The sequence below is a fragment of the Miniopterus schreibersii genome, assembly GCF_964146895.1.
Source record: "Miniopterus schreibersii genome assembly, chromosome: 10".
NCBI classification, from domain to species: Eukaryota; Metazoa; Chordata; class Mammalia; order Chiroptera; family Miniopteridae; genus Miniopterus; species Miniopterus schreibersii.
The window spans coordinates 15,670,447-15,691,974 of record NC_138110.1 but is presented as its reverse complement, the minus strand read 5'-3'; the positions used below and the strand labels follow the sequence as shown (position 1 = coordinate 15,691,974).

The 21,528-nt window shown below is 37.2% G+C and overlaps 1 protein-coding gene across 3 annotated transcripts in view; it reads left to right on the top strand.

The window, feature by feature from the left end:
• WDR7 (WD repeat domain 7) overlaps positions 1-21,528 on the top strand; it is a 271,518-nt gene that overhangs the window by 103,713 nt on the left and 146,277 nt on the right. For all 3 annotated transcript variants that reach the window (XM_081150203.1, XM_081150201.1, XM_081150202.1), the window contains one exon: positions 5,956-6,072. In XM_081150203.1, coding sequence (XP_081006329.1) covers positions 5,956-6,072 — 117 coding nt within the window. The remainder of the gene's footprint in view (positions 1-5,955; positions 6,073-21,528) is intronic.

The following is a 21,528-nucleotide window of genomic DNA, read 5'->3' as shown; positions in this document are numbered from 1 at the left end:
CAGAGTCAGTTGGTTTTTCTTCCGTGGACAGTGTGTTTTCACGTGCGCACTTACAATCTACATTTGCCACATGGTTATTTCTGTTGGCGATTGAATCTCCCCTCCTCGGCCTTCCCTATGTTCAGAGCCCCCCCCTTCTGTACGTTTTATGTGAAAACAACTCTTCATTTTCTCATTTATACTGTCTTTATTTTTAAAAAGTCAGGATCAGCGGTTTTCAAACATTTTTTAAAAAGTGGTAGCCTTTCTTCAAATGAAAACTTCTAAACTGTGTGTGTGTGTGTGTGCGCGCGCGCGCACACACGCTCACGTGCCTTTTTGTTACCTGTGCTTTTGAGTCCTTGGCTACTCTTCACGGAGAGATCTTTCTAAAACACAAAACGTAGTATTTCTCATGCTTCAGTTTTGTCAGTGAGTCCCCACGGCCTCATTTCTCATGTGAGCTGCTTGGGAGTGAGGCGCCGTCTTTTTCCTTTCCGCCCCGGGAGCTGGTGCGGGCTGGGCACACAGCACCCGGCTGCTCCACAGGTGCTTCAGATGGCGAGGGAGCTTGGCATGGTCCCCTGCCTTCGTCGTTCTCATGGCTTTGCCTTATTATAGTGGCGTGCTGGCCTCTCACTCAGATCTCTCCCACCTTTCAGGTCCGGGCCAAATCTTAACCTCCTTATTTTAAAGATATCTTAGCTTCAGCAGCCTTCATCAGTGTCTCTTTTTATGATTTCTAAAGTTACTTATTATTATAAAGAACAGTGTACCTATTGTACTATATTTATTTATTTAGTGCACTGCTTTTGTTACCACTTGGTGGTGTCACCTCTGCCTGGGTAATCCTAGCAAAAGAATGAAAATTCATAGAGCGTTTCAAAGGTACTTTTTTATCCAAGAGAATATACTTTGCTCAGTTCTGAAATGTATAATTCTGCTTATTATTTGGGTTTTTAAATCAGCCAGAGTTTATAATTTTAAGTTTATTCTTTAGTACAGTTGTGTGTCAAGACTGATTTGCCTTTGTTTCCCAACACGTTGTAGGCTGAACAATAAATCTTTGCTTTATTGTGTCTTCTGAAACCAGAATTGGTGTTGAGTTAGCTCCCAGCCAGCAAATCAAAAAGAAATCTTTGAAAAAGTACATGCAGTGAATTAAAAGTATTAGGCGTGATTTTGACCATGGATCGTTTTCAGGTTCTTGTTGGGAAAGAGGAGCAATAGTGAAACCTTATACTTTTACATTAATGTTCTGTTGATGCCGTACTTCCTGTCTTTTCTATTTCTTGTGAAATATTCAGTAAATATGTTTCTTTTGTTGTTCTCATAATTGTTTATATTGCATTTTATATGAGAGCAATTTTCTTAAAAAATATAAATGCTGTTTAGGAAAAGAACATATTTTATTTCTTTAAAAATAACCATCAAAGCATACTACCAAATGATTATTATATTTTTATTCAGGCTTGAAGACAATTTGCTTCAATTCGCTTCAATTTTTAACAATATTTTTTATTTCTCTAATTGGTTTGTAGCCTTTAATAAAGTAACTTCTTTTTGCTCAATTGAAATTATCTTGATTTAGAATAAGGGATAAATGCCCCCAACGTTTCATACAGAAAGACTTTTCTCTGAGACATCTATGCTGTTATATTTTATATTTTTGATGCTGTTGCCCAAGGAAAAGTGGATCCTGTGTCTTTAATGGAAAGCAAAAGGTTATCTTTCTCTGGCCTTTGTGTGCTGATGTGGATGTAGGCAGCCAGACAGGCACTGTGTGCAGAGAGACTAGGGAACTGGCTGTGGATCGATAGAAGTGGTGTGAAGTGAATTAATGCGAGGCAGGCCGTCTGTCTGTCATAAGGATTGCGGGGAATGTGGGGCAGTGTGGTCAGTGACTGCAGAGATCTGCTTCCAATAAATTCAAGCCTTCTGCCTGAAAATAAACTCCCTTCCTTACTGTTAAATTTTACTTTATTCAAAGTAAATGCTCATATCAAATTATTGCCTCTTGTTTATTTTTATTGGACCACTAGAAACCACAGTTGTGAGAAACTGATGAAATAAAAATACTGCTGTTCTTTTAGATCCATTTTTTTGAACTCACTAGAAATTTATATTACTATGGAATGAGAAATATAATTTTTGTTAATATTTATAAATATTCTGGTATGTATTTTTCTTTCTGAGTCCTAACAATATTGTTTATCGCTTCCATCTCATCTTTAATGAAATAATAAAATTATAATGAACTCAGCTGATTTTATATTCTAGTATTGGTTAAAGTGCTATATTTTAAATGTTACTCTATTAAACTTTAGTACTTAATCTTTGATTATTAAGTTAATCACATGACACTGAAGTCTTCTGAGTTCATATTATTTATCATTAGTCAGATATTATCAGCCAGCACGACGAAAATGATTTTAAAGGCAATTTACAAGCTTTTGAAAGATAAATTTTAGAATAATATATCTGATTTTACTGGTGGGGAGAGAAAAATACAGTTTTATTACATTGATTTTGAAAATGGTATTTCCATATTTTCATTTTAAAAAATTTTAAGTGATTAAAAAATGTTGCATATAAATGGGAAAGTTATAAAAATAGATCACAATGAATAGTAATCTAAATATTTAGAAATCTAGATGACATGAAGATCTCGTAATAGTCTTCCTTGCCCTCTCTTTTTCTTATTCTGCTACTAGCAAGAGCCCCCACCACCCACTCCCTGTCTGAGCTGAGTCCAAACTTTCTCTTACCCGACTTCTGCACCATCCCATGTTCCCCTTACTTTCATCCTGATTCCCAGTATGGAACCCATTTATAGACCCCTGTTGTCTGGCATAATGTACATTCATTTTTTTCTGTATTTAGGGACTGTTTTTTGAAGTATCTCACATCTTTCCATTTTTTTGTGTGTTTTTTTTTTAATTTTATTTTTGTTTAAAATATTACAGATGTCCATTTTTCTCCCCAATGACCCGTTCTACTCCATCCCTTCCCCCTCCCCAGTTGTGTGTGTCTTTTATTCTATCCCTTTACTCTCTTTATCTCTGTATCATCTCTATTGTATCTTTTTAGTGTATGTCTTTCCCCAAAGCATACGTATTATTTTCTAGTATATTTAATAACAGAATTTGTGTCATGGGATTGAAGGTATACAGTTCTGTTTAAGGTGTATTTATGAAACCTTTATGAGATGTTCATTACTGCCAAATATTATGGGGATACTCAAAAAATAAATAAATCTTAGATTTAATAGCGTAGTTTGACCAGTAAGTTCACGTACATCAGGTTGATAAGAAAATAGCGAAGTACCACCATACAATGAATTGGTGTTTATAATCCTCATTATCAATATGCAAGAAACTGAGGTTTCATGTAAATATTTTCTAAGTGGACTCTTCATATTTCTCAGGAATATTTTGTCATCTTATTGACAGTGGTTAATGATGAAGTGATTTTTATGTTTCAAAAAGTTTAGTTTTTAATACCAGGAAGAAAGTAAAACATTCTATTCTAGTCTTTGTGTTTCATGGAAAATAGCATCATATTCTGGCTTAATCCTCAAAATCCTCAGTTCTCTTTAGTGACAGTGGTATGTAGTACCTTTGATGATTCTTTTTTTTAAAAGATTTATTGAAGTACAATTTATATAGTGAAATTCACTGTTTTCAGTGTGCACTTTTAAGAGTTTTAAATAAATGTGGATGGTCACTCCCACAATCAAGACACAGGTTATTTTCATTCTAAAATATTTGCTCAGTGGATTGACTTTGTAGCCAATCCACTTATCACGCCCTTAGCCTCTGGCAACCACTGCTTTGATTTCTATCCTATAGGTTTGCCTTTTACAAATGTCTGCTATAATATCCACCTTTTACCGCAAGGTAGTAATATAACAGTAAGTACAGTGGCAATTAGAAATAGCTATGTTATAGCTGGGAATTTTTTAAAATGTTATAGTTCCTTCTTTTGCAGATAATGATTAGGATTAAATCTCCTTTGCTCATCTTTTACCATAGCTTTATGATCCAAAAGTTCAAATGGAAAAGTTTCTATCATTTCCTTAAAACAAACTGCTAAAATACATTTTAGATGGTCTGTGGTTTGGATTTGAGACTTGCTTGCGGTAGTCATTTGGTCTTCCCACTCCCAGTATTTCTCACCTTTATATCTTCCAACAAAGTTAGGAATCTTAGGTGTTCTGTTACTATCAAATGCCCAGTTTGCCTGAAGTTAGGATATTTAGCTGATCTTTAAAAAATAAAATATATATCATTTTGAAGTAACCAAATCAGTCTTTTTTTAATGACTGGTAACAAAATAACCCAGTAATTTTGATTGTGAGGACTAACAGAATGAGTTACAAATATGGTCAAAATCCAGAATATAGTTGAATTTTTAAAAAAAGGAACATCGCTCCTTTTTAACACAGAAAATATTCATGACAAATTTTGTTTTCTTATTACATAATTGTCCTCTGTGGCTCTTTTCCCCCCGTTTTTCTTCAGCTACAGAAAAGTAACCAAGAGAGTATACAGAAGTGGATTGAATTCCTTGGTTAATCTGAAATGTTAGAAAAGCTTTTTAAAACAGCTTTATTAAGATATAATTTGCATGTCATTAAATTTGTCCTTAAAATGTATAATTTAGTGGCTTTTAGCATATTCGTGGACCTGTGCAACTGTCACCACAATCAGTTGCGGAGCATTTTCATCACGCAAAACGAAACTCTACCTATAGTTTCACTCCTCTTTTCCCCACGTGTGTGCCAGCCCTAAGCAACCACAGATGTTTTTCTGTCTCTTTGGATTTGCCTGTTCTGGACATTTCAACATGTGGAGTTTTATGACTGGCCTCTTACTTCTTCATTTCCTTGTAGTGCTAATTAATATTCCATTTTATGAATATATCACCATTATCAATTCATCTATAAATTGTGATAGATTCATATATTCATTCATCAGTCGATGAACATTCAGATTTTTAAAACTCTTTGGCTTTTATGAATAATGCTACTGTGAACACTAATGTACAAGCCTTTATGTGGTCCTATGTTTTCATTCCCTGGGAGTGGGATTGCTGGGTCATGTGGTAACTGTGCTTAACCTTTAGAGGAACTGCCAGATTGTTTACTGTTGAGTTTCGAGAGTGCCTTAGGTAGTGTAGGTATAGTCCCTTGTTGGATATGTGATTTGCGAATCTTTTCTCCTAGTCTGTAGTTTGTCTTTTATCCTCTTAATAGGATCTTTTGTAGAGCAAAAGTTTTTAATTTCAATGAAGTCTGCTTTACCAAGTTACTATTTTATGGGTTGTGGTTTTGGTGTCAAGTCTAGCCTTGGATCACAAAGATTTTCTTTTTTCCTAAAAGTTTTATACTTATTTGATCTGCATTTAAGTCCATTATCCATTTTGAGTTAATTTTTATAGGATTGGGTTCAGATTTTTGTCTACAGATGTTCAGTTACAGTAGGCCATTTGTTGAAGAGACTATCTTCCCTCCATTGAATTGCTTTTGCACCTGTCAAATATCAGTTGGGCACATTTGAATGCATCTTTTATGGGTTCTCTATTCTATTAACCTAAAGCTGCATAGTTTTAATAACTTTATATGATGTTTTAAAATGGGGCAGACTGATATTTCCTTTCTTATTTTTTTCTCCAAAATTCTTTCAGCTAGTCTAATTCTTTTGTCTTTACATAATTTTAGAATAATTTTGTCTACACCTACCAAAAATTATGCTGAGATTTTTATAGGAATTATGTTAAACCTGTATATCAGTTTATAGAGAATTGTCATCTTTACTATGTCGAATCTTCTACATGAACCCACAAACCCATGAACACTACATATTATATATTTTTTAATGTGTTGTGTTTGCATCTGGTATGTTAAAAAGCTTGAAGAGTCTTGCTCTACCTTAGTTCTTAAAAACTAAACCTTGTGATTCCCATTTGTTCTAGCTGGGGTCTCAGCAGAAGCCATGCAGCCCATCACCACTGCCCCTGACACTACCTCAGGGTCTGAAGCCAAAGTCCCAGAAGAAGAGCATGACCTTGTAGATGATGACATCACAACTGGTAAGGAGACGTCTTTAACATAATCTGGATGAGCCTTGTCCAATATTGGAAAACGCTTTTCTGTCATTTACAGTGGGACTAAGTATGTTGATGGAAAGGATGGAAACCGGTATTGATGGAGTGTTTGGCTTTATAAGACTCTTTAGTGTCCTTTTGATCTTGAAGTGGGAAGAAGTGGAACTGTTTATTTGGCCCAGGTTTGCTCATTGTTGCTGTAACAATGAACCTGCTAGCTGTGCATTTGATTTTCTGGGGACCTTCTAATTCAGAGGCTAGGATCATTTCTAAAGCCTCGGAACATGTAGAGGAATACATCTATTATGTTATGAAAGGTTTTGCAATTATAGGGTAAACTGAAACTATTGAAGATGTAATAGCAATATATGCGATAGCTGCATAAGGAAACTTACAGCTACTCTTTTTACATATACCATAGAAATAAATGCTGCTGCTTTAAAAGTTTTTGCATTGCTTGGGTATTGAACATTCTTATCTGCATTATTTATCACATTACCAGGCATCAAGTAAAATTTAGAAAAGCCATACAGCACATATTTTCAGCCTGTCTTTTTATAGATTTAAACAGTTCCAATTACTGGATCTTCAGATGCATTCAGCTCGATTTCTTTCAATGCACAGAGGATAAAAACTACCTAGTATAGATATTTTTATTGGTATTAAGAATGTTAAACTTTTGTTTTTGGCGTGGATGGTTAAAATGTAAAATCTGATGACATATGTCTATAATTATCACGAAGCAACAAAATATTAACTAAATAGTAACCACTAATTTGAGAAGAAGCATGCCCAGAAAATATCAGTAAAATTTTCAACAGAAATTAAAGGGAGAAAGAAACAAGAGGGAGGTTTATTTTGTTTTGTTTTGTTTGTTTTTCTTTTAAAGCTCTGTGTGGCAGGTTCTTTACTGTTAGCACCTGAATGCCTTTGAAATTGCTTCTGTGGGAAGGAACTGAGGGAACCTAATGATCTCCCTTGAAAATTTACAAAGCCAGTATTAACTTAAAAACCCATGTTTGTGTCACTGCTGCAAATAAGGAGTTGACTAAGTTGGGGAGCATCTGGTTTTCAGTAAAAATGAGATGATGGTGGTTCTTATTACTTGTTACTTTTAAATTCTTTTAAATGTTATCAGTTCATTGATTTTTTTTTTTAAACCGTCTACCTTAAATATAAATTACTTCAGAAACTTGCCACTTTTCTGCAGGTCTTTTGCACTTCACAGTTATGGGATTTGTTTCAGTAGCTACTGAAGGAAATTATTTCATTTGCAAGTTTTTTAAACTATTTTTTTATTTCATTCCATTTTCATTGCTTTTAAAAGTGATGCTATAGCTGTGTTGTTATATTTTAATCCCTATAACTTTCAAAGCCTTCTGTCTGTAAAAAGTAGTGGTTTACTTCATAGAAGAAAAGGAAGTTACCTTTGCAATAGTAGAATAACTCAATTTGCATTCTGGAATGAAAGATGAAGTTTTGGGCACTCAGGCAATACTAAATCGGTACATAGAAATTTTGAATTACACACTGCCAAAGTCACAAGACTGCATTATAGCACATGGCTGTGTTTTTATTTGATTGTTAAAACAAATAAAAAAGCTTAAAAATGAAAATCTAGTGTTGGAGGGTCAATTAATGCCAACAAACTGTATTTTAATCTGTACGAAGTTCAGTTGAACGTAAGTTAGGAGTGGTTTTTATCAGGCAATTTATTTATTTCATGCCGTGGCTACTAGAAGCAAGAATGTTCAATACCCAAGGAATTTAAATAGCTGGAAAAAGGCTTCCTTAACACGCCAAAGCAACTAGCATGCTGCAGTCTGCAGATCATGCAGGTTAGATTGTGCAACTTGATTAAGATGTGGTATAGATTTTTATGAAGGTTTAGAAGAAAACCATATTTCTTTTTATTGACTAGAATCCTATATAAATTGCATTATGAAAAATATGGTAGATGCATCAAGAGAAACCTGTTCCAAGCATAATAATCTTATTTTGGGATAACTAGGATTGTAGAGCTCAAATACAAAAGGGAAAACTGGTCGTCTTAACCATTCACTTTGAAAAAACCTGATTTCTTTTTCCGTTATTTAAAAGGAATTGCTCTAATAATATCTCCTCATAAAATAAATAGAAAGTATATTATGACAGAGATATTTTCCTGTTTTTTGAGTGGATTCTTATTTGGAGGCTGTAGTTAGGCTAATATGCATTGTTGTATTAATGATATATTTATAGTAATCTGGAACTTAATTTTTCAAGTAACTCAGTTAAACAATTGACCAATATAGCAATAAAAATGTGAAATATAACTTAGTGCTTTTGCTATAGGAAAATAGTCATTTTGGAAATTTTTCTTTTGGGTGAGAATTGAATGAGGTATTAATGTTGTCTTGTGACCCTGAAATCTGAGCCTGGCAGTCTTTGTTAGTGTCACCTTATAAAAATAAAGAACCATGGATAAAACTGTGTAAGTGTTGGCTATGATCAATTGGAACTAATTAAATTTATTTGAAAAAGAAGAGTCTTAACTGGAAGAGAACAGCTGGAAAAACTGGGAAGAAAAAATTGAGTCTTGATTGAGACAATTTAAACCTTCTCACTGTCACTTAAAGAATATGCTGCCTCTCCTTTCTATATCTCCTTTTTAAAGCTAATATCTATTGATCGGCTCCACAAAGTAATGCCACAGTGCACCTTGGTCAACACATACACTCGGTTTTACTCAGCATTCTGTCTAAGATTCATCAAGTCCTTTCCTTTAACCACGTGCTTTAAGTTACATATCAAAGCTATATTAGCTATTTTTGCAGATTAATAGTTTTCCATGTAGAAAAATATTAAAACATATTCCTTTTTTTAATATTGTATAATATGCATGGTAATGTACTTTCTTTTCCAATGAAATTGCTTCAGGTTTTGCAGTACTCTGTCAAATCTGTTTTAACAAAATAATAGTATTTTCTTTAAAGTTAAATGAATGGCATTAAGATTGTTTCTAGATTATTTATCATTTCAGAGCCACAAGAATATTACTCTAAACCTATAGGTTTCTTTCATATGTATGCTTTTATTTTTAGTATTGTAATTTAAATGTTTATGTAGATATATATCATCAATATTTGTAAAATAATATGTTTTTATTTTCATTACAATATTAATAGGTCATAATTATATTAATAAAATAAGTCTCACTGAAATCTGATATACATAGAAAAAATTTTAGATAAATGATTATTTTTTAAGGTAGTCTTTTTAGGTGACTTTGTTAATTATCTTAATGCAGTTTTCATCATTGTAAAGGAGGGCATTCTGTGTGCAGATGAAGCTGCACAACCTCTAAATGTTGCATTTAAAACAACCTCCCCCTAATTGCAGGTTAAAAAGAATTTTGGAAGGATATCATTCACAAACATGCATGGATCCATTTAAGAAAGTCACTGTATTTTTCTGAGGGTCATACTGCAATGTCCTGCCTCTTGTTCAATATTGCAAGGACACAAACTGACCATATAACAGTGATAAAGGGTCAGGAGTCACTGACATTGTCAAAAAGAGACAGCTTGATAGTAGATGAGCAGCACAGTTGATAGATTCTACCGCTTATAACAAAAATAGCAATGATATGTGAATCTAGATGGGTCTGTTGGATGTTTTGTAAAATTTAAATTTAATTTGTTATAAAAAAAAAAAAAAGATGGAAAGTGCTATGGATAAAAGAAAAAATAGAAAAGGGTAAGAGAAATGGAAAGTAATATCTATTTACACTTGACTCTTACAACATTTCTTTGAAGTGGATACCAGTATTTTTCCAACTATATAGATGAGGAAACAAGCTGAGAGAGGTCATTTTTATAAGGTCTAATACTTAACAAGTGATAGATCTGGGGCTTCAAATGATTCCTGCCTGATTCTAAAGCTTATGTGTGGTCTTAAGCACCACCCTACCCTGCCTCACATTCTCAAACTCATTGAACTTCGGCAGGTTTTCATTTTCTTTTGAAATGTGAGGTGATGTCAGAGTTTACCTTTATTGCTTATGACATCAGGCATAAGCCTGGTAATTGCTGGATATTCTATCTTAATATTAAACATGCAAATGTTATTTAAATGTAGACCACAAGCTTGTCTTCTTTAGAGAGAAAAAAATCATCACATACTTGTTCCTTAAATTTTCAGCCATTATTTCAGACTACTGTGATATAAGACTGTAAATATAAGTAGTGTTTATTACTAAACAGTTATTTTATTGCATACTTCTAAAATGAAACATTTATTGTTCTGTCTAGCTTTTTGAAGTCATCAGAAAACAGACATCTTAACATATATTCATAAACTAAAGTCAACATCTTTAGTATACTAAGATAGAGCTGACAAGGACATCTAGTCTGAGACTAAATATTGATTTGTGCATTTTAGCATTTACTAAAAGCTTTATTCATAAAATGTTTATACATTTGTTTTGGCTGAAAGATAGGAAATTCATCCTGTTAAAGTACACATAAGTTCCAAAGAGCAAAATTTATGGCATGTATTCAGGAATCAGAAGTACTTTCTAAGCATAGAGCCAGGGGCCTTATAGTTAGTAAACTAGAGTAAGACATCTACGTCGCACCCTTTCCCTTTCTCATGCTTTAATTTATACTCGACAGTCTAAAAATTAGTACTCGATCTATATGAATTTTAAATTGTCTGTTCTGAATTGTGATCATTCCCCTTGCTTTTGCGTTTAGAATATTAGCTACTACAAAATATAAATTTACTATATTAAGGTTTTTTGATAATTATAAATTATTAACACTGTGGTTTATTTACCATGTGGTTTTCATGAACACAGATATTAAGAAAAATAAAAGTGTGGATTTTTTTTAGTTTTCTGGGTGAAACATGTCACTCCAAATAATTTACCTTTTCATACTTTTTTTGAATCCAGGGGAAGAAAATGCAAATTAAAATATGCTTTGTCTAGCGTTTGACACTCGGCCCTAGTTCTGTGTTGACAGCTATTAAGTAGAATATTTCTACATATGGTATTTGAGAGTTTCTGACAGGAATATGAAGATACAGCCAAATTATGGGTTTTAGTCTTCATTTTTTTCTCACATTTTCCCGCTAGGTGACTGACTGCCCCTTTCCTTTGGTTTTGACTGCCACTTGCATGTTAATGACCATCAGATCTGTGTCTGTAACCTAGGCTTTTCTTCTGACGATCAGGTTAATGTGCCCTCCTGCCTCAGTGTCCCATAGATACCTACATTCCAAGTCCAAAATAAGCTCATATTTCTCTTGAAAACTCATCTCCTTTTATATTTATATCTCGTTTATAGGCATCACTTAGGGGAGGGTACCATTAACAACCCAACACCGGAACTAGACACCAGGGAATAACTGGCTTTCCCTCTTTTCAGCAGTGTCCACATGTGTTTGGTGCCAGTTCCTGTAAAGGGGCCTGTTAAATAGCTCTCAGTGAGTTTTCTGTTCGCCATTCCCACAGAGAATACCTAGGTCCATGCTTTCTTTTTTTTCTACTTTGGGCTATTATCATATTCTCCTGCAGCCATCTCCCTGTCTCCATTCCCTTGCCCTCCTCCAGCTCATGTCTTCTGTCACTGTGAGAGTTTCAGAAGCCAGTTCATTGCCCTTCACCCTCATTAACTGCTGCTTAATGGCTTCCCATTGATTATAGCACAAAATCCAAACACCTTGGCCAGATATCTCGGCCCTTCAAAGACTGACCCGTATCTCTAGCTTTACCAGCTGCTAAGCAATACTGAACTTTCCCCAGAGTCTCTGCTGTTTCATGACTCATACCTTGTATGTGCCCTTCCATCCAGCTGGTATACTCTCATTTCTCAGGTTCCCTTCATCCCAGCTTGGGTGTCACCATCTTCCTGACTCCCTCGGACCCCTCTTCTGTAGGACCTCCCAGACTGTTGTGTGCACTTACGCTGTTGCACTCCGGGATTCTCTTAGGCGACCATTTCACTTGCCCTGTCCTAGTCATGCATGTGCATGTGACGTCCACTTCTTTGTACTTCTAGCTCTAAAATAGGACCCTGGTACATGACATCTTCTCAATACTGATAGAATAAATGACTGAGTTAGTGAAACCATAACATAACTCATATTTCAAATAGCTTTCCTTATATACTATATACTACATATTTACTTATATATATTTACTATTTAGTTATATATGTAACTATTTACATATATATTTATATATTTACTATTCTTATATAACATATCTGTGTGTGTGTATATCTATATCTATCAATCTATACACACATATATGTATTTAAACTTCCCCTGTCTTAGTATGTTGTTAATGGCTCAAAAAGCATTTGCAACAGAATAGTGAGGGAATATAGACTGTTTCCTGATACTGTGAAAATGAGACTTGGAACAGATCTAAGAGCATGATTAGGTCTACTGATCAGTAGCTGTTGATTCCCATTTTAAAGTTTGTCTTTTTCTTTTGAAAAATAATATGCCTTCAAAATTAGGAAAAGATGTGGCCCATAGGATTCGAGTGAGAAAAGATATGAAAAAATACATGGGACACATGTGTTTCATAACGTAAATCTTAAGAGTGTAGGGGTGGGAGGTGCTTTTGGGGGTTGCACAACAGAGGAATGGGCTCTCAGAACTCGTGTAGAGGCCCCTGTCTGTGGTCCGTGTTGACCAGACAGTGGAGATGTGCTGGTGGATGGATGATGGCCACAGCTTCTTGTAAGTCTTTGCACCCCTATTTTGGTTACTCTCTTTTTATCCACGCTTTTCTTCCTGCTTTGCATGTCTTCCCATTGCCCTGGGAGCTGTGCTGCCTCATTTCTAGGCCCAGCTCCGTCAATGAAAACCCCAAATCTTGTGCTTTTCCCGGAGCTAGAGATTCCTGGGTAGCTGTTCTCCACAAGATCCCTCTGGGGCTTGGCCCCACTGCAGGAGCAGCAAGGTGGGCCGTATGGGAGGTGGAAAGAGGAGAAGGGGGAGATGCCCACAGGAGGGAGAGAAATGCCGAGTTTTTCCAGGAAGCTTGACATTTAAGCACACTCCACTGAGGAATGAGTGGAGCCATGCTGTGTGATGGGGTACATGGTGTTTCTGTGGCGTTCCTCTGGGTTTCTGCAATCAGTTGTCTAGCACTAAGAAAACTTGCTTTTTTACCTCTTTTGAAAATTGCAAGTTACACACTCCAGTTTAATGTGTTCAGGTGTATGTCTAAGGGCTTGGCCTGGGGTGACTCACCTAAGGAAAAGCACAGCTGACTTGGCTAATAAATACCATTTGAATGTTCAGTTTCTGTTTAAAATTTTTTAGACTTTTACAAGTGGGAAATATACTTAATAGCAATGTATTTTGACCATGAAAGTGTTTGTGTATTTCAGTGAATTAAGTATTGTCAAATATTAGAGGTGCCATAACTAAAATGATCACCTGTTGCCTTGGCACCGAATCTTTCATAATATTTTCCAATAATAGCACTTTCATTTTTAAAGCGTGTATAGACAGTCTGTTTACATGTAACACTTCTGCAAGAGGATGGCCAAATAAACAGTCATTGGCATTATCTTAGCAAACTTATCTAAAAGAACATATTGAAAAGTCAGGGGCTTACTAACTATCATGACAACAACTCACTAGCATTTGCTGAGTACCTACTGTGTGTCAGGCTGTGCTCTAGGCTCTTTTTATTCCTCACAGCAGCTCACTGTGATAGAGCCTCATTCTCACGTCCATTTTACAAAAGAGGAAATGAGGCACAGAATGGTTAAGTCACCTTCCATGTCAAGGCCACAGAGAGGAGGAAATGGCAGAGTCAGGATTTGAATCCAGGGTGTCTGCCTTTAGATCTTGTGCTCTTAAATGGAAGTAATTTGTTCAAAACCATATGATTGAAAAAACTCTTACAAGAAAATGAAGAAACAAATATATTCATTATGATATATCATTTTTTCTTTGTGTGTTATAGAAACTTCTATTTTAATTTTTAGTATAGTTATAATTTTTATGTAGTACAAGGAAATACTTACAATATGAAGAAAAGACTTCCTGTTTTCATTAGGACAGGCAGGTAACTTTATATGATTTCTAGATAAAATTAGAATTGTTGTATGTTCCTATAAAATTACACACATAAGTGCACCAGCACATATGCAATATTGGATCACAAAGGCTTAAGGTTTATTTTCAGATTTAATATATATTCTCTTTGATAAATTTAGACTATATAGGAAAAAGCAGAAATACTTAGATAAGAATATAGGAGCTGTTAAAAGAAAAGAAAAAACACCCTTTCATGTGAGTGGATAACCTTCAGGATGAACTTAAAGTTTGGCCTTTTGTGAGCTATGTATTAACACCTCATGGGTAAGAATAAATTGCATTAGATTGTGGCACACTATTGTATATCTGTATATTACATGAATTGCCCTTATAATTGATAACAAACCCATATGACCAAAAGTTGTAATTCACAAAAGTAATGACAACAACGTCTCATAATTCACAGACTTTATGTCACACCTTTGAATGATTACTTTTACTGTGCAAACCATGTTAAAAGGGGAAAACAGGTTTTAAAATGCATGTGGGGTTTTGAAGAGTTCTTCCTGATATTTTGTAGTCACTTTTAATACCCAAAAAGATAGTCAAATTGACTAGTATGCTTGAATAATTTCCCCGTGATTTCTTGGATTAAAATTGTCAAACATAAAGGCTTTTTTTACTCTTAATTTGAAAATTTTAATGTTTTTATTGATTTGAGAGAGAGAGAAAGAAACATCGATGAGAGAAAGAAACATCTATCAGCTGCCTCTTGCACACCCCTACTGGGGATCGAGCCCACACCGGGGCATGTGCCCTGACCAGGAATCAAACCAGTGATCTTTTGGTGAATGGGACTATGCTCAGCCGACTGAGCCACACCGGCCAGGGTAATTTGAAATTTTTAATCACAAATGAAAGTTAACATTCACTTGAGGTGAAGACAGTCATGAATCTGAATGTATTTTCTCCTCATATGATACACCAGAAAGAGGGATTCTCATTCATAAATAGGATAAAAATGAAGTAAGAATACTTACCCATCTTTTTTTTTTAACTATATATCCTGAATAAAGATGGGTGCCTTAAATGAAATAAACCTAATTTAAAAGGATTCAGGGAAACTGAGTCAGCTACTCTCTTTGTCCTTTTTGTATATATTTTTTGGTGTCTTTGATACTATCTACAAGAAGTGTAAGGAACTTTTCATTTAATTCAACAAAAACATTAACATGTGCCTTGTGTTTTTTCTCGGCACGTTCCAGGGAGGATTTCGTACAGCCAGCCTTTAGCTGGGAAGGTGAGGTCTGTCTGGTTTTAGAGAGGCTCTGTGTTTCCACATAGCTGCACAACACGCACGTGCATGTGTTAGATTTTAGATGAGAGAGATCCGAGAACTGGGGCTTAGTTGAGGGTAGGAGTTACGAATGAGGTCAGTCTGCATTTGGGGCAGAAAGCTTTTGAGTAAAACTGTTAAAGTCTTTCAACTGAAGGTTCTGGAGGGTTGGGAAGAAGAATGGGCAGCTAGACCGAGGGACTGGCAGTACCTTCCAGGCACGAGGGTCATTACCAGGTCAGACGTGTTCCTTTGGAAGGCAGCAGATTTTGCCTCATGTGCTATATGTTACTTGAAAGCAAGGTTTATTAAACAGATATGGAAAGGATTTAAAATGTTGATGGAATGTATTGGCTACCTTCCTGATGTGCTTAGTTCTATCTTCATGGTCTTTTTTTGGTCTTTTTTTCCTTCAACAGCCATTTGTGAGCACTTAGTAGGTGTTGAGCACTTACAGACTCTGAGTGTAGGGTGGAGTTTATGCTCCAAAGCACAAGACTGATGACTGGATACGTTTATTATTTGTGGGAAAATTTTTACCTGAAGAACTGTTATTCGTGAAGGTTCCATGAACCCATGCTGCTGTGATGTAAAACTTGCATTCCATATATATGTCTAAAAGTGAATCTATAGATTTCACAGAAATGGAAAAACAGAATGAAACAGATTAAAATCAAACAGAGGAAAAGCTGGTCTGCAATAGTAAATGTATAATTGGAATATTTTAAAAGATATCTGGTTGCAGCACAGGCTCCAGTATCTCCTGTGTTCAAATCTCAGCCTCCCTGCTTATTTGCTGTGTGGCCTTTGCAAGTTACGTGACCACCCCAAGCCCCTGTTTTCTCACCTGAAATATGAGGATAGTAAGATTGCCTGGAGGAGTAAGCGAGATGATGTGTGCCTTCTCAGCGGAGGAACTGGCACACTGTAAGTGCTCAAGTGGTGCTGTGTGCCTTTCTTCCTTCCCTCGTTACCATCACCACCCTTAAGTGATTTGCTTTAGTAAACAGAATTAATGGTTTGTAACTAACTTATAAATCAGTTCTTCAGTGATTTGATGTTTATTCCAGGTAATCTGATCATCACTCCCAGGAACATAAATTCACTAGACATTCTTTATAGATAGAGAAATAAGCTACATCCAGAGTTCCATGCAAATTTTCAGAAATTTCTAAAAGCTGGCTCATGAAATATAGATGCAATATTATATTTTCTTAAATGCTTTTTTATTGGCTTCTTTTTACCACATCAATTGTCTGAGTTGAATCTGACCAAGAAGAGTGAATTGTTTGGTGAAACAGAAATAAAGACAGCCTTAAAAGAAGATATTTATTTGCCCTTACAGTAGCCCAGGGGGAACTGATTTGCATATTGAGACCTGCGCTTGGCCAGGGCTGACCAGTGAGGAATGGGAGGGAGGGACTGGTACAGAGAAGACTGCTGCAGATTCTGAAGGACCATTTACTGAGTCACTGCTAGACTTAGGAAAGCATATTTAAAAGATGGTAAACCCTAAAGGGTGGAAGGAAACCTTCACCATACTCTCATACTAGCCTTGCCAAGGAAAAAAAGGGAGCAACGTATAATGAAGCGCTCATCCCTGCACAGGATGCTTACTTATTAGGTGTTTTTAAAAGCGTGTGCTCAAAGGTAGAGTAAGGTATACCACACCAAAATGTCAATTAAGTGTGAGAGTAGAATAAAGACATTTTTAAAAATGCAAAATCTCAAAAAAAAGTCCCTCTCATGCTCTTTTATCAGAAACTAGTGGAGGTGGTGGTGCTTCATCAACAAAAGGTGGAAAGAGGAAAGCTGGGATCCAGTGACCCAGGCCACCTGGTGTATGAAGTCCGGCTCCCTGTTTGTTTCAGGTTTGCAAGCCTATCCTACTGTTCTGTGAGCCGTCACCTCCTAGGAACGGACTTCAGGAACCTAGCCAGGCTAAGAGTTGCAGGGAGAAGAGAATCCGGGGGGAAAAGCCTTTGTATTTTAAGATCTAGCAGTATCTCCTCATGGGAGGAGCCTCTCGATGATCAGAGTAATTTTACTGAGGTTTCTTCAAATGCGTTGAACTATGTTCTAGGTATTTGGCAAGATCTGTTTCACCTCCCAGGCTGGGCTTGATTTCTGCTCCCTAGCCTGTTACCCCATATTCCAGATTTACACAATGGGGTGAGGGTTTGGAGGTTAATTACTGAAACCTATAGAAAACCAGGTCAACAACAACAACAAAACAAGTATTAACTGCAGAGAGGAAAAAATAGTAATACTGAAAAAGTCATGATTGATAAACCACCTAGTTGGGCTGTGAATAGCATGCACATCATCATGAAAATGTAAACGTTGACTTTGATACATTTTTTATAACTATGATACAATAAATTGGGAGGCAGAGGAAGAAGACAGAGTGTGTGTGAATGTGGTGTGAATGTGTGAATATGTGTGTGCGAGACATGTCTAAGTAAGTTGTGTATATGTGAAGGAGAACCCAGTTTTCATTGTGGGGATGAGCCTACAGATAAGATAAAACTGAAACTGAAAAATGAGAAAGTAGCAACACAGGATTTTCTGAAAGAGCCAGAGGTGGTTTTTGAAGAGGGAACGAGGGGGATGGGTTGAGGGATTGCTGCTTTTATATACTCACTTATAGAACTGTTTGAGTCTTTAAACAATGTATAATTTTATAAATTAAAACTAAAAGAAATATCAAATATTTAAAAAGTCAACAAAGTGAGCGTATAACTAAAGGTGATAGTGAAAGATGACATAAAATAATGTCACCAAGTCCAAGCCAGAATGAACTAGGAGCAGGCAGAGTGTGTTCCCATCTTTTTCCCCTGGCTGTGTTCCAAAGAAGAGGAAGCCGAAGAGGACGGCTCTGCGAGGGTGCAAGACAGCATAGGACAGAAAGGGGGAGAGGCATTTGAAAAAGCTTAGTTGACGTGGGTAGGAGAGTGAAGGGGACTTAGATATTTTAAGTTATTTTTTTCATAATCTAGCAAACTGCATCGAAGGGTTATGAAAACTTCCAGTGATAACAGAATCGCCCCTGGTTAATTGTGAAAAAGAAAACAGGAAGAATGAAAATCAGTATCTGCAGATGGACAAAAGTCTTTATTTTTTTTTAAACAGGGATAAATTGGACCTAAGACACTATACACTGGTTAGTGTACTGTTCAGATATACCAAAAATCTGCAGTAGATTTTAAAATACGATTTGGGGGCGCCTAGGAGAGACAGTGAGAATCTGTACAGGTGCCCTGAGACTTCCCACGCACCTGAACTTCATCACAGTGTTTCAGTTACCATCCATCACCTAAAATAATTTTGACGTTTTGGTGCAAGGTATATATGATTTATCATAAAATGACATTTATACTTTTCTGTGGTTTTCACTGCATACAGTACACTATGGAACGGATCATTCTCCTGTTCGTGGAAAGCTATTTCTCACGATAAATTTGGATTTTTTAGAACTTGGTTTGACATCACTTTAATGCCATTACCTGCACAAGGATCGTTGCTGACGCCTACTCATTATTTTCTCATGATGAATTTATCGACTGACTTAGAGGTTAGGGAAGAGAACTGGAAAACAGGAAGCGGTCTATAAAGAAAATTCCAGCAATACAGCCCTGGATTCAGCAGGACGACAAACCAACCTGTGGGTAGGAGCAGCCCCTGCCGCAGCGCCACCTCCAGGTCATCTCTGGGCGCAGCCCTGTAGCTTTGCTGCTTGCCATGCTGAGGGGTGTCTGACTCAGTTACATAGTCTCATGTGGAAGTTTTCGCACATTCCAGTAAATAAATGATCCTTTAGAGCAGCTGGATGGATGCCAGCATAGGTTTTACTGTTTAACGTGCAGAAAGCGGAATTCACTCTTGGTAGCACAGTGGTGTATCTGGGAGATGCCTGCCCCTGCAGAAGCATGGGCCTTAGTGTAGCCAGACAGGCCTGGGCGGGCCCTGTGGGGGTTCAGGACACACTAGTTGAGCCTCACTGAACTTGAGGGAATTAGCCAGGCAAAAAGGGGGGAGGGAAATGCTCTCCAAGCTGGCGTCAAAGCTTGGGAGGGAGAGAGCAAGAAGTGGTGTAGCATGGGGGGAAGTGTAAGTGGGTCACTGTGGATGCGTACAGAGTGGGGCAGGACAAGACCAGTAAGAGATGATGCTGAGGAGGAGGCCAGAGGGTAAAAGGCTTCATATGGCAGGCTGAGCTGCTTTATTCTTATTGAGGGGACAGTTGGAAACCTTTGAAGAGTTTTAAGCCAGGTAAAGAGGCAATTTGATTTGCCATTAGTGAGAACACTGGCTGGAGGTGCTGAATACACTGGGCCTCAGTGCAGGTGGGGTGCACAGTTGACGAGGGCAGGGAAAGCAGGTAGGAGGAAGATGTTGCAGTTCAGCCGACAAGGGCCTGGCCTAAGGTAATGCAGGTGCAGCTCCATAGATGGAGACACACGGTAGCTAAGAGCTCAGCAGTCCTCTAGTTTTCTTAGTGGCATTTGTTGTCTGAACACTTTATTATGAATTTAGTGTAGAGAATATTAGTGCCATGCATGTACCCTATAACACCCCTCCATTTTTACTATATTATCATAGAGTTAGAGAGACCTAATTCATAATCTAGTAGCCAGATCCTAGACCTGTGTTTTGCCAGTGCAAGGAAATCCTCACTACAAAACTGCACATAAAGGTTATCCAACCACTGCTTGTACATTGCATTAGGTTCTACTGCTAAAAAATAAATTACCACAAATGTTGCACTTTAAAATAATCTCAGCCAGGCCAGGCATGGCTCAGCGGTTGAGCATCGACCTAGGTTCCAGGCGATCGGGGTTTTATTCCCAGTCAGGGCACATGCCTGGGTTGCAGGCTAGGCAGCCGATCAATGACTCTCTCATCATTGATGTTTCTATCTCTTTCTCCCCCTCTCCCTTCCTCTCTCCAAAATCAATAAAGATATAAAAAAAATAAATAATCTTAGTTTCTGAGGGTCATGGAGTCCAGACATGGCTTAGCTGTGTCCTCTGCTCTGGTTCTCAAGGCTGCAGTCAAGGTGTTGGCCAGGGCTGGGTATCAGCTGAGGCCTGGGGCCCTCTTCTAGTCTCACATGTTGTTTGGCTGAGTGCAGTTCCTTGCAGTTGTATGACTGAGGTCCTCAGCTTCTCAGGACCATCCAAGGCATTTCCCACCTTAGCAGCTTGCTTCTTCCAAGCCAGCGGGGGATTCCTTCTCTGTGTGCTTACTGTAACCTAGTCGTGAGAGTGCCCTGCAATGGAACCTGATTATGGGAGTGGCGTCCCATCACGTCACTCTCTTCTGTTGGTTAGAAGCAAGTCCCAGATCTCTGTCCACACTCAAGGGAAGGGGTGATACAGGGTGTGACTCTTTGGGGTCATCGTTAGGATTCTCCTGCCGTGCACACTTATGCAGCTGTGGGGCTTGTTGTTTGCACTGTCATTCCTTCTACGTTTTGCTTGATGTGTGTGTATGTGTGTGTGAGAGAGAGAGAATATTTCTCCCATGTTTTCCCTTTGTCCTTACTTGTCATATGATGTAATTTCTAGACCTTTCCCTCATCAGCTGCCTGTATGTACCCCAGTTTGTCAGTGACATTCCTGGAACTGACACACACAGCTGACCAGGCTACCGCTAACGGACCAGTACACGTATCATGGGACTACTGCTTTCCTTTATCTGGATTCTGTAATTCTAAAATTAAGGTGGTTTTCTTTAGGGAGCATCCCACATTTTTTACTGCTACTAATATGAAATCAGCTAAACTCCATTTTTACAAGAAGTGCTGTTAATTCAAGTCTTTCCAGTTTAGAAACAGGACTTGATATTTATCCTTTCTGAATCTGTCTTGCTGACTTCAGCCTATCTTTCAGACTTGGGATCTTTTTTCTGCTGTCCAGTGGGTTATTCCTTCAGCCTTAGGCCCTCCTGAAGGTGACAAACAAGCCTCCTGTGTGTCATATACTAACTGGTTAATTGTGGGCCAGACCCCTACGAGACTCCTGGAGCACATGACTGGGGAGCTGCTCCACCTC